Source organism: Chaetodon auriga, chromosome 13 (assembly GCF_051107435.1).
Source record: "Chaetodon auriga isolate fChaAug3 chromosome 13, fChaAug3.hap1, whole genome shotgun sequence".
In the NCBI taxonomy this organism is placed as follows: Eukaryota; Metazoa; Chordata; class Actinopteri; order Chaetodontiformes; family Chaetodontidae; genus Chaetodon; species Chaetodon auriga.
This window is the reverse complement of record NC_135086.1, coordinates 15,645,447-15,659,452: the sequence shown is the minus strand read 5'-3', so window position 1 is coordinate 15,659,452 and position 14,006 is coordinate 15,645,447. Positions and strand designations below refer to the sequence as shown.

Here is a 14,006-nt window from a genome sequence, read left to right as displayed (position 1 = left end):
TCTGCATTTGTTCCGCCAGCCATCAGAGGCATAAAGGTGTTATTAAGACGTCACAGAGATTTATAGTGTGAGCCAACACACAGGGTCATTCCTGATGAGGGAGTGTCACCACCACTGACAGCTGTGAGTGAGGCGCAGAGACAGAAGAAGAGGTTGTTAAAGAAGAGGAGCATATGCAGATATTCACTCATCCATCACCAACCCCTCCTCACAAACACACACTTACCCTAACTATAAACATAACCACTTCTTGCCTAACCCTAACCTGACTTTAGCCCGAGTCTTCACCCGAAAACTTAATGATTCACGTTATGAGGACTTGCGTTTCGTCCCCATAAGGAGGGCGAGTCCCACGACACGAGTAATACATGTTCACACACGTTTATACTTCTATCCTTTACCCAAACCTTCACCATCACAACTAAATGTCTAATCCCAAGCCTAACCAAAACCTAATTCTAACCTAACCCTTAAAACCAAGTCTGAGCCCTCAAACAGCCCTTTGAAAGTCTGTCCCAAAGTGAAGACCGGCCAAAATGTCCTCACTCCCAAAGAGAAACTCAAACTGGTTTTCACTAAGATAGCTGTAAAAGTATATATATACACACATACACACACATACACACACACACACACACACACACACACACACACACACACACACACACACACAAAGTTTTCCTTCTCCTGGATGCACTTCACATCAGACTGTAATAAAATTGAAAATTGTTTCCTCTTTTAAATGTAAATTAAAAAAAAAAAAATGGAGTCTCTCTGCAGACTGAAATAAAAACCTCTTTAGCCACTGAAGCTATATGATAAATCTTTTCACTTAGAGTCAACAATCACTTTTTTTTTTTTTTTTTGGAACAAATTCCAGTTTTTGGAAGTCAAAGCAAACACGGTGGCATCTTTTCATTACTGGAGGACAAATATGTCTATGAGCTCCCTGCTCTGTAAGAGACTGAAAGTCTAAAGTTTAGGCTTGTTATGGCTTAGACTCTAAACCATAACCCCATTTAATTGCCCGTTTAAGCCCAGTGAGAAGTTCCAGCAGAATGCAAAAAGCTTTTTCAAATGTAAAGCTATCAAAGTGGTTTTATGAAGGATTTTACTGCATAAAATGATCAAAGACTTATTAGTTTTAAGATGTAAGCATTAGAAAGATCATGTCAAGCATCATAATCAATGAAATACACACTGTACTGCATATATACATGGAGACTTTTGCGTGTAGGCAAGCCACACACTGCTTTGAAGCTAAAAACAAACAGAAGCACTGCTAAATAGTCCAGAGAGTACGACTTGTTAAGAAGTTACTGACAGCAGCCTGACAACAGGATCTCTGTTAACTGATGGTGGTGCTGTACCTGGTGGGATCCTCTGTTAATGTGGCCTCTACAATCATGTTATGAGGTCAAAAAACAGGAATGACAAACACTGAACTAATCCACTTTCATTGGTCAACAATGAAAGATGAAGACTCTGTGGCACAGACATAGCCAACTCCAGAAGAAAATGAAACAATGGCCTTTAAAGTCAACATTTTCACTTGTCTGTTCAGATCATATGACACCACGTCAGAAGCCCATTGAAGGACTGAAACACTGCTGCCGGCTCTGTTACACCTGAAGCGTGGCAAACACTCTCAGGTTTCCCTCAAGATCAGGTTCAAGATAGACTGCACCAGGAGCAGGTGGACTGCACCCATGCTCAGATTACTCTGAGCTTGAATATTTCATCTGGGGAGACGAGGCTGTTACTCAAAAAGCAGGAGTCAAAGAGGAACAGTTGGCAGAAGGGGTGAGCTGGATGAAACAAGACGCATGTCGTTCGACTGAGGTTACCAGGAATCAAACGTTAAGATGTTATAATTACCAAATACAGGTGTCACTAACAGTCGCCATGTTTTTCTGGGCTCCCATATTGTGCACATGTATCAGCTGGAAGTCCACCAACCAAAATAAAAAACAAGCACAGCTTTTAAACCATGTGACGCACTGTTTCCTGTTGAACGACTCCTGACAGGCAGCACCGCCGTTTCCTGACATGGAAGCATCTGCAGCCGTGATTCAACATCTGACCACAGTGCCAGTGAGTCCCACCATTCTCTAAGACTGTGTGGGTGGAAATACATTGTTCTGTATGTGGAGCATCAGCAACCCCTGTCCTTGCCAGAGCCTGGACGCTCCCCTGACATGCCCAGGTTTGCCCACTAACATACCCAGAGACAAATCCCTCTCTGGAGCACTGGGGCTCCTCCTGTGGTGTTGCTATGGACCGGGATTAGGAGGATCAAAGCTCCCTAGCAGACTCCAGTCATGGTGTTTCTGCTGAAAGGCAGTGATGATAATAAAAGTGGGGGAAGAGCATCAGTCTACTATTTTGAAAAAATTATTTTGTAGTTGTTGAAAAAGCATAGCAACTGCAATAACCGTATCTATGACGTGATGGACGACCCACTGCATGAAGTTTAAACTGGTCTCAAATAAGTTTCTGTGCAGTTCAGCACATGATACCAGAATTTATTACATACACAAATTGACTTAAACCTGCATTAGCTGAGTTTTTTGGTCACACAAGCACAACATGAATGTGAGAAACATTCGGTTTTGGTCTGCACCAACATCTGAGGGAAATGTCCGGCTGTTTGGCTGCAACATGCTCCACTATGATCATTAGATGGCTGCTAGCTTTGTCTGTCAGCTGTTTCATGCTGGGCAGGTAGCGTGCAGTGGCTTTTTACATTATTTGATCCTGTGAAACAGAAAAATACTGACTGAAGCAGATTTAAAGTATTTAAAATGAAGCTGTAATAACGATACAGTATTAATAATGTGGCAGTCCACTTACTAGCTTTATCCAGAGCTTTCAACAGTAGTTTGACCCCCAATACAAATCTTAAATCAAGCTCCGCTTACTAGCTTTATCAGGACTTTATCAGTTTGAGGGACAAAAAGTTTTAATTCAACGTCCACTTTCTAGCCTTTTCCACAGCTTTTAACAACATTTTTCATTGAGTTTTCACCAAGTTTTTTGATCTCCATGACAACTGAGCAAAGAGATGCAATCGAAGTCCCAGGAAAAGTTGAGGTAGATTGTCTCTGAAAGTGAGTGAATGTGACATTATCAGTTAAGTACATACATGCTGGGTGTCACAGAAGTCTAGGAGCTCAGACAACCTCTCAGGCTCAGATAGAGCGGATCTCTTTCTCTGCCCTGTGACCACCTCCACTACCTCCTCCTGGCTGTAGGCTCCATCCAGGCTCTCTCCCTGCAGGATTAGCAGTGTTAACTCTGGAGACAACGTCTGATTGTTGTGAGGGTGTCTGCGGTGTGTGGCTGTCGTGTGTAAAGGCTCAGCTCAGTGTAAATTTGAAACTCGGTCATGTGTGAGGTCTGGCATGCATGGTAATGCACCGACTATACTGTGAGCTGAAATGAGCCGGTACGCCTCTGACTGAGGCCAATAAGAGGCTTAGAGTATCAAACATCCCGCCTGTCAAAGCATTTTGCTCTTTGATCTGCTGATTACCTGCAATACTGCATGTATTGTTCACACTCACTGAAGGCCAAGAAACTGGTGCTCCCACGAAATTCAGCAACAGAAAAGCAATTTAGACGGATTTAAACAGAGATGGCAATGAGACCTATGAAAAATATGACCACACAAAGACACATTTACCTTGCTCAGTTGCAGACGGCTAAAACAAAGGCAGCATCTTCCGTCTGTAAGACCAGTCTTACTGGAAATCGTAGATCTCAAGGTCCAAATTCAAGACTTATGTGTAACCTTTAGTGTAACCTCAACTGAAGCTGATTTGACTCCTCAGAGTTGGTGACAGCTACTCTCCTCATCTGCCAGTCACAACTCATTGCTCCCACATCTTCACGGTTGCATCTCAGGTTGCATCTGTGGCAGCATCCTCCTGTGTCACATACAAAGCATGGAGCGTGTCAGCGCATGTGCACACAAGCCTTAGGTGTAATATAACTCCACACATTGTGCTGCAGAGTTCCCTTGGTGCCTGCTGTTGGTAGAGGGGTCCTATGTGCACGTGTTTGAATGATAGTGAAAGACTGCAAAAACACTGGAACCCAGCTGTGACCTGGTCAACTACCATTCAAAACAAACAAAATATGTGCAACCCAAAGCATCATTCTTGCCAGCCAGGCTGAAAGAAACAGTGAGGTGAAAAGAAATTGAATGAGACGCCGAGATAGGAACAGAGAGTGTGAAAAGAGACCAGAGGAGAGGAAACAAAGTAGCTGGTGGCTCTTGGCAGGTGACGTTAAGGGATTAGCAGATTGTGCGAGGCAGAATGCACTCGTCCTGGCATCTCTTGGTTCAGGGTTACTGAAAAGGTCTCTCAGTATTCAGCCTCCAGAATGAACTCACCTTCATATGCAAATGAAACCTGGACACATTCAAACCACAAAATGGTTGGATTGGTTCATGTCAACATGCACACAAAACAACACATTTCAAACTCTCCAATAGCAGTGGTGCATCTTTTGTGCACAAAAAAGAAGGTCCCAACACGAACATGTTTCAAAGATATGACAATCAGTCTTTATTATTGTTATTATATACTGTACAGTCTACTTACATTATCTGAATGGGGTACAAGTACATACAATTAATATATCTCAATATGTTTTCTGCTTAAGTGCCATCTATTCTGCAGGTCATTTAAATAGTGTTTAACATTTGAAAAAAAGGATTTCTATAAAAGCAGCTCATTTTGTTATAAAAAGGTTACTTTTTCTCTTTGTTTGCTGTAAGCTAATAAGTACACAATCACTCAGAAAGGACTTCATAATTTGTGTTTATCTCGTCACATTTCAGGATGCATATATCACATTTCATCATACTCAGTTAGGCTGTGTTAGAAGTCACCATTAGTAAGGCACTTAAACATTCTAGTGTGGCTGTTATTGTAACGGAGGAGCATTCTTCTGTTTTAAGGACTAATGTGAAGCCAGCGGGAAGTTTTTCTCCTCACTAATGGACACAAACTGTCTGGGAGGCTGTAAAACCTCCGAGCTTTCCAAACAAGCAGAGATGTAACCAGGAACAGAAACGGTCATTTCCTGTTCGAAATGAAGCCATTTCTGTCTCTAAAAGAATCAGTTCAGAAAAAAAAAAAAAAAAACCTCCAGCCGTGGGCTCCATTTACACACACCTATATTCTTCTGCCCAGAGAAAACCGACAGCCCTCAACATAAACATGAAGGCTGCCGCTGTGTTTGCTGAATAGCTATTGTTTCAGTGCTAGCCCAGTGAACAGTTTCCCCTGGTCCACCCCACCTTCACTTCCTGTGAGTACGCCTGGACAAGCTTTCTTCCACATACTCACATAAACCATATTTTGGGTTAATTTCAAACTGCTATGCCATCATGGCAAAAGTTTTCAGGGCTGCTGCGCAATGACCAAAAACAGATGGACCTTGATCTTTCAATACTGTGTGGGACAGCTTTAATGCACAAGACCTTTGTCCAGAAGGCCCACACAGTGTAAATAAGGCCATCTCACACACCGTAATCAATCAATTTTGAATGCTTTAGTGTAAAACTAATGTCATAGCTTCTGCTGAAACACTTCAAAAATCCCTGACTTTTTTTTCCTACTTGGCATAGCAGCCAGAAACCATAATGCTCATTTCTAAACTTTCAGAATATGCAGAATGATGCTCTGTGAAAAGATAAATGAAAGACAAAGTATGTTGCCCTGAAAAGGAAAAGAATCCTGCGGCTCCTTCGATCTTCACTGAGTTTTACTGCCCTCTTATGCTCGACCATGAGACCAGCACTGTGATCTTGTCATGATTGGCAGACTGTGGATTTACATGGCTACATGGGAAATATGAGGTTTCCTTCACTCGTGTTATGTAGAGTGATGTGTGGCGAGGAGGAACGGATTCAGTTCCAAGAAGATGTGTTCAGGGCCACAGCAGGAAGGACCGCAGTCTCACATTTTGTGCGTTACATGCAGCCTCTGTCTGGAAAACAGTGATTGTGTGTGTGTGTGTGTGTGTGTGTGTGTGTTTGTGTTTGTGTTTGTGTGTGTGTGTGTGTGTGTGTGTGTGTGTGTGTTTATGTGTAGTAGTCTGCAGGAGTCTGACAGCCAAGTTCATCTCTCAATAAATGTTGAACAGAGCGACAGACTCCTTCATGTCGTACTATCCCAGAAGCACCCTCTGCAGGCGGTAAGCGGGCACGCTGCTTTCGTCCTCCGAGTCCGCGTCACTCTGTGGGTTGGAGCTGCAGGGAGAGGTGCACTCAGGGGAGCACAGGTAGTGCATGAGGGGCAGTCGGTACTTTCCGCAGAAGTCCACAAATTTGATCTGGCGCACACATGAATCAAAGTAGACGCCTGGAGACGGATGAAACAAAACCACGTTCAGGTCAGCGGCTTGTGCAGTATGCACACATCAATACAGTACAACTATATTTGCATACTGAACCACTCAGATATAAGCAAGACTGTACAAGCAGGCAGGAAACAATACAAACATGAACTCAACTGAACAAATACTGGGTATGTTATCAGACTGGTTCTCAACCTGGGGACTGGGACCTCCATAAAGGGACACAAGACAAAATTAAGGGGTTGCCAAATCAAGTTGTGCTTATTTATGTATCAGATTTTCCTCTTTTTTTTGTTTAGAAATAACTGTTTTACTTCTAAAATCATTTTTTGTTTGGATTGATCACAACTGTCAGACATATGCTAGCTAGCATCATGGGGTCACAAGTGGACAATACCTCATTTTAAAGGTCCAGTGCAAATGTTAAAATAAAGAAAGAAAAAGCCTAACATTAACACTAACAACTCAACAACAGCATTTCCTTCAAACACTGTAAAAAAGTGTCTTACCGGCACACTTGGGGTTGGGGCACTTGCTGGCCAGGTCTAGGTAACGCAGCAGGTTTGCGGGCAGGTCATGGGGGTAGTAGGGAATATTTCGGCTCTTAATGGTGCGTCCTGCCAACTCGAGTAGCGACGGGGGGTCGTAGGTCATCTCCTTGACAAAGCGCACCACCAGCGGGTTGCCACGGAGACTGAGCTCTTGCAGGTGCACAAGGCTCAGAATCTCCCTCGGCAGGTAAGTGAGTAAGTTGTTGTGCAGACTTAGAGATCTCAGTGAGTGGAGCCTGGAGTGAGACAGAGAGGCACTTTGAAATGCTGTCACCTACAAAATGTGACTACAGGAATGGGAGTATCAGATCAATGCAGAGCAGTCACACAAACACATCCAGCTTCAGGACACTGTTTACTGGAGGTTACACTGGTGAGACACTGGTGGTGAATGTGCAGTTACCTGGTGAGCTGCGGGGGGACACTTTGGATGCGGTTGTCACACAGGACCAGGTAGCTGAGGTAGGGCAGGTTAGCCACTTCCGGAGGAATGGCTGAGATGAGGTTCCCACCCAGATACAACAGTTCCAGACTAACAGAGGAAGAGAGGAAAAGAGTCCAGTTTGAAATTTCTATATTCAAGGACAGAATAGCATCACATGAGCATACGTACATCAAAAGGTAAGACATCTTTATGTTTCAAATGTTTTTCAAATACAAACTCAGTTTCATTGTCAAAATCTTACGCATGCCAGCCAGGAGTCCCACCGCTATTTCACTTAATGCTGCTCAATTCAAGTAAGCCCTTTTCTGACTGTAAAGCAGTTTAATTAAACAGATGCATGACACTGAATTGGTTTTAGTGTGAACTACAATCTGGAAAAGGAAAACACAACTTTACTGAAGAAACCAAACGTACATTTATTAAACTTTACAACATAGTTTCTTAACATCGTAAACAGAATGACGTCAACATTCAACTGTGAAAACATTATTTTGCGATAACAGAATATACTGAATACCATAAATGCTAATGTTTACTTTTGCAAAACAACACAAGCTTTGCTTTATCTGCCTCCATAAAACAATAAAAGTTAGCTCGCTGTGTGATTTAACCTCGTAAAATAATGGTGTGATTGTTGGGACGGTGGATTCTCAGAAGATGGAAAAGATTTGTTGTGTTTCCATCTTGCTTGGCACTGACTGATGGCATATTTGGAGACTGTCAATTGGTCATTGCTTTAGAGATATCCAAACCATTCCCATTTAACTGACATCATGTTACCTTCTTTGTAACTTTCTCAGCTTTAGAGGAAAACATAAGTTCGCTTTCAGCACTTCAGCATAACGTATGGATGTGTAAAACAAGCCAGGTGTGAATTAAGGAATAAGAGCAAATGACTGCCGGCAGAATGCACGTTTTTAGAGGATTTGCATTTGCAGTTTTTTTCTTAAATTTGCTGCAGTGGTACAGTAAAGGTAGCCATGTTTATACATTAAAGATAAAGGTGTTCTAAGAAGTCAACAAAGTTGAGTGATTAAAACTAATACACACCACAAGGGGGAGCTAAAGATGCATGGCTTCAAGCTGAGAAGCTTGTATGCATGTGCTTGTGAATTAGAGTGCTGAAATTTGGTTGTGTGTTCACTCGTACAATCATCAAAACGGCAAAAGACAGAGGTGAGCTGATACAACAAGACGTACAAAATGATCTCAGATCGTGAGGGCATTTTTTGTATAGTACACAGATTTATGCATCACCCACTGACAGGAAAAGTGTCAGTATGTAAGATTATATATGCAATATCTATTTACCTTCCACATTGTTTTCTAAACAATGATAACTACACATGTGTAACTGGAAAACTACTGCTTCCAAGTTAAATAGATAACAAAATGATATGTATGTTTGTTGTATTAAGCCAACAAAGGACCCTGGTAGGTTAATGGTGGTATGGAGTCCACAGGGGGGTAATTGGGAGTGAAACAGAGAGACAGGGAGAGAGCAATGGATGGCTGGTCAGCGAAAGTAAGCTGTCAGGCCATCTGCCTGCTGGAACTGATGACACAGCGACTGCGAGACAGGAAGCCATTATACTGTCCTTGGTGGCTGAGCACTGAGCAAGCCCCCTCTGTGACGGGAACTGAGACATTCAGGGTCTGCTGACTGCCCTCACCTACAACGTGACACAAATCAGCCACCAGATATTAGAAATGCTTAGTTATGGTGTGTATCGGGGGCAATACACAAAGTAATTTTCACAAGTAAGACAAATTAATGCCTTTTTTCTGGGCCATTCCATCCAAGAAACAGTGGGTCGAGGTTGCTTCTCTACAGACATAAAGACATTATATAAACTTTTGAATGTCAAACTGAAAACAAACTCTACAAATGTATCTAAACTGCATACAAATGTGCCTTTTTCACAGCGGCCGTTTATAATTGTCAAAATGGAAAAGAAGGTATAACCGGGGGTGCACTCACTCTCATAGATAGCGTGGCCTTAATAAATGCAATCGTCCTCTGTGACTCCCTCAACATCCTCTGCTTCAGCTTTGTGCATGGTAGATCATGAAGATGCACCTGACAGCCCCCAGCTGAGCCTCTGATTAGCTGTCTCCATTCAGAGAACAGCAGCTGGCTTTGGATTAAACGTCTCTGTGGTTATCTTTGACAGGTGAATGTGCATCAGAGCCAAGAGATGAGTATATGACAGACAAAATCTGGACTTGGTATTCATTATGTCGAGATGTGAGAATCTCCCCCCTCACTTGCTGCACTGCTCAAAGGCTTGTGCTCATTTTTTGGACCAAGTCATACACAGAGGACACTGCCAAGACTTTTCCTTCTTGCTTTAAGTGCATCCATTCTGTCACACTGGAGTTTCTGTCAAGTTGCAAGGTGGCTTCATATTTTTGAAGAATGGTGCACTTAAGTGTGTTGCCAAACGGTGGAAGTCTTGCATTTTCTGAGGCCAAAGTAAGGGATCAAAAACTGAAAATTCATTACATGACTCAGATGTCAGTTAATCCCCAGGGTACACTTGTCTTGCCCCTGTCAGCATCAGCTTTAGAGACAGTGTGTCCTGTGGATGTGGTCTTCAAAATGTTGCCAGACAACACTGAAAACTCTCTGTGTAAATATGTTGCAAGGCGCTGTTACCACTGTTGCATTAGAATGACTTGACAATAGTCATTTTTAACAGTGTTTCATTTCTCAATTCCTATCATTAAATATTGCGAAATTTCCTTAGTTTTGAAGAGGAAATTCTTCTTCTTCAGCATGGCAGTATTGTTTGCCGTAGGGCTGTCAAAACTGGCCAGAAATTGTGTCTGATTATTCTTCTGAAAAAGTACAGATTTGGACAACTCGAATATCTATTTTTGCATATTAGGTCAAATTAGAGGGAAAACCAGGACAACAAGAGGCATGCTACTTGTATTGGCATATTTATTTCAACAGAAACATATCTTTTAAAAGATCTACATAGTTACAGATTACAAAATAATGCCCTAACTGTGTTGTTGAATTATTCGTTCTTATTAGCTTTACCAACATTTCATTTTCAATCAATGAAAGTGACGTGGTGACGTCCGCATGTCCTGGAAGACTTCAATGTCCTGGACAAATGGGAGAAATTATGGTCAAATATTATCTGTGTTTATGAACCCTTCTTTTGAGTCCAAAAAACTACTTCAGGTAACAATTTTTGGAATAGGTTCAGTATTGAGAGAGCACTACAACCGTAGTGATTGTGTTAGTGTTTGTTTTTATCATTCACAGGGTCAGATTGTTACTCTAAATGTCTGACAGCATTATGAAAAGGGTCCCTACAGCGACGGACCTTTTGTTTCAGAGTAAGACCCTTGTTTAACCAGAAACAGCCACTATAATCGATCTCACCAGAGCCACCAGACTCCATTTACAGAAACTGTAATTTTATCATTGTAAAACACACTTCACTCGAACTCGACAGAAACAAAACAAAACTCAACAAAACCTTTCTGGTTCGTCTTTTCACTGTTTCAACAATCACAACCAACTTTGGTTTGGTCGAAATAAAACCCTTGATTGTGATAATTATTACTTACTTATTGCACCTTGGTTTTGGTCTTGCTGTCCTGCATTTTGGCTGCAATGCCCCAGTAAATTTGTATTTGTCAAAGGCGAAAGTGGCCTTGCCCTGAAAATGACTTAATTCCAGGCCTGGTCTCACAGTAAGGAACTTTGCCCTCAACTCATTTCGAGTAGCTCTCAAGAGTATCTGCAATGCACTTGTTGACAGCAGCACCGTCTGTGCACCAACTCCAGTCATCCAAGTGGGCATCATGGAAGAGTTTCACGGGTCCATCAGTTACGGCCTGCACTGTCGGTCAGTACCCAGATCAATCAATTCAAGGAAGTCTGAACTCTAAACTCTCAGAAAGGCGAGTTTTGAAAGAACTGACATTACATATTAACAATTGCTCTGTTCAAGTGTCCTAGTAAGCTATGACAGTGTGACAGATAGCCAGTGAGTACAACACCAGGACCTTGAAACTGAAGTACCTAAATGGAATTCAGCCATCATTCATTTAATTATTTACGCCTATGACTTTCTTCCTGTAACATATCAAACTGTGCTTTATCGCAAAGGTCAATTTGACACAGGCTGCACTTAAAAACTAGAGTTTGATGATTATCATTACACACGGCAGCGTGAAGGTTACAGATAATACCTAATGTGCATTGATTTGTTGAGATTTTTGTGCCAACAACTGGCCAGTTCCACGCAGCAAAAATGTATGTAGATAATCGGGTGACTCCAAATTTTCACTTTTCATCCTCTGCCTCTTACTTCTTTCTTCTTTACAGAATGAGCCACACTGGTGTGTTTGTGTGTGTGATAAAGTGAAGAGGTATAAATGTTTGATCCTTGGCCTAGCAGTGGGTCACTCTGACTTGCTACTGTTAAACCAAATGATAAGATAGAAATATTGTCATATCTGGCCCGCTTTTTGACCATACACCTTCCAAAAGCTTTAAACTGACTGACACCAGACCTGTTTTTGCATGTGTCCATAGTCCATGACACTGCCACTTTCCGGCAAACCATTTAGTTTGTATATCACCAAAACTAGGCCAAGATAGTTACTGGGACACCGTGACACATAATTATCCTGCACACACTGTGAATCATGATGTTTACAGGATAAACTAACTGGAAATGAGCATGACACATACAGACAGACATAAAAGCTACAGTAACACGGTAAATATCATAAAACCTGTGAAAACAACCAATGATACTTCAATTATATATTCAAACAGGTGATCAATTACTCTGGCTCATGTGAAACAACAGGTGAAGTGTGACTAAAGTGGGTTTATGGTGCTTTCTACGTCATCACTGATAAAAGCTTCTCATGTGGGGCACATGCAGCATGCAGATAAGAACTGCAACAGACAAAAGCTGAAGCTGACAAATGCAAACCATGAAAGCCTCAAACATTTCAAATATCAGGATGAACTTTTGCAATGTTCAGAAGATAGGGATTAATGTTTGGCTACAGGATGACATGGTTGAAGAGATAACACTGAATGAGCATGCTCAAAAGAGCTTTTTTGTCTGTCATTATGTCAGTGACTGATTGTTACTTACAAATGATTAGTTTCAATCTTTTGAATATTTTCTTAATTAGTCCATTTATCAGTTTGTCCATTAATGTTAACAGTCAGAAATCTGTGAAAGCTGCCAATCACGAAGGGGAATGTTAGAATCAGTTCTTAACCATTAATCACTACATTATCAAAATCACAAAAAAAAAAAAAAAGTAAAAACCAAAAAAATATTTTTGTTGATTAATCATTTCAGATGTACTCACACATGCAAACCATGGAATCCATTTACTTGCAACATGACATCAACAGATTAATTACTAATGAAACAGCACATTCTTTAAGCGCCACTTGACTAATCGATTAATCGACCAATCATTTCGGCTCAAATTTGAGAGTTCTTTTGATTGGCTGCTGAGGCAGCTACCTCTCAGCAGCACACAATCGTATATCGCAGTTGGTAACTATAGCAACGCACTTGGGTTCCAGTTACTCTTATATTAAAATTTGATAAACCGGAGTGAAGCTTGGTAGCCTCCTTGATCTTCACATATTCAACAGTTTATTTACTTCAGCTAGTTATGGAATGTCGTGAATTGGGTTAAATTGCCAACTAGGGTTAGCTACAAGTAAGCTAACGTATAAGTTAACGTTCGCCAGGTTAACTGACAGCGGCCCCTTGCTGAACACTTGGCCCAGTTACTTATTTGGGTACTGGTTCTAAGTTAGCTAGCCACTATTAACGATGTACTGACCTCCATGACTTACCTGGATAAGTTTTCTATCTCTGCAGGTATACTTTTCAGTCTGTTTCCGCCGAGTGAAAGCGACTGCAGACGCAGCAGTTTCATACACTGAAGTGGAATCTCCTCAAAGCGGTTCCCACTAAAGTTCAACACCTCCAGCTGCAGGGAGCCGAACTCTTTGGGCAACGAAAACTCGTCCAGGCGGTTGTTCTTGGCTAACAGTGTTTTCAGCCTGGTCAGTCGCGTAATGCCCTCACAGATGGCTGAAAGTCCATTGTTGCTGATGTCCAAAAACTCGAGGTTGCAGAAAAGGCTGACTGACGAGGGCAGCGAGGTTAGCCGGTTGTAGTTCAGGTAGAGTTGTCTGGTGTCCCTTTTCCTCTCATCGCTGATAGTGTCTGCGCTGAAAGCGCCGAGGCTCAAACGAGAATAGTCAAGCACGCAGTCGCCCACAGCCGCTGCCCCTTCGTGAATCTCCATTTTGGCAATTTAATGGTCAATTTCAACTCTAGACAAAATTCTTGCAGAAGTTTTGCTGAACACCCCGTAAACAGCGAGTTAGCTCCAGGACTCGTCTGTTTTCGACACGGAGAGGGTAAATGTTTCTACACACCCACCCGAGACATTTAACCACATCTCTACTACAAATCCAGGTCACTAATTTAGTACTGAGGACAAGCAACTGGAGCTACATGTCACTACATTGAATGCTGGGTCGTAATCCCACAATGCAGCCGTTCTTTGAGAGGAACGTTTGCGTTCCTATTTAGAGATTGGCTCATTCTTGAGACAAACCC

At 41.9% G+C, this 14,006-nt stretch overlaps 1 protein-coding gene across 1 annotated transcript; it reads right to left on the bottom strand.

Moving 5' to 3' along the window:
* Positions 1 to 4,548: 4,548 nt before the first annotated feature.
* On the bottom strand, positions 4,549 to 13,934 carry LOC143331001 (leucine-rich repeat-containing protein 58-like). The gene is made up of 4 exons (XM_076747815.1): positions 13,232 to 13,934; positions 7,327 to 7,455; positions 6,882 to 7,159; positions 4,549 to 6,377 (listed from the first exon to the last, which is right to left on the bottom strand). The coding sequence occupies exons 1-4, from the start codon at positions 13,687 to 13,689 to the stop codon at positions 6,184 to 6,186; spliced, it is 1,059 nt and encodes a 352-aa protein (XP_076603930.1). The 5' UTR covers positions 13,690 to 13,934; the 3' UTR covers positions 4,549 to 6,183.
* Between the last annotated feature and the right edge of the window lie 72 nt (positions 13,935 to 14,006).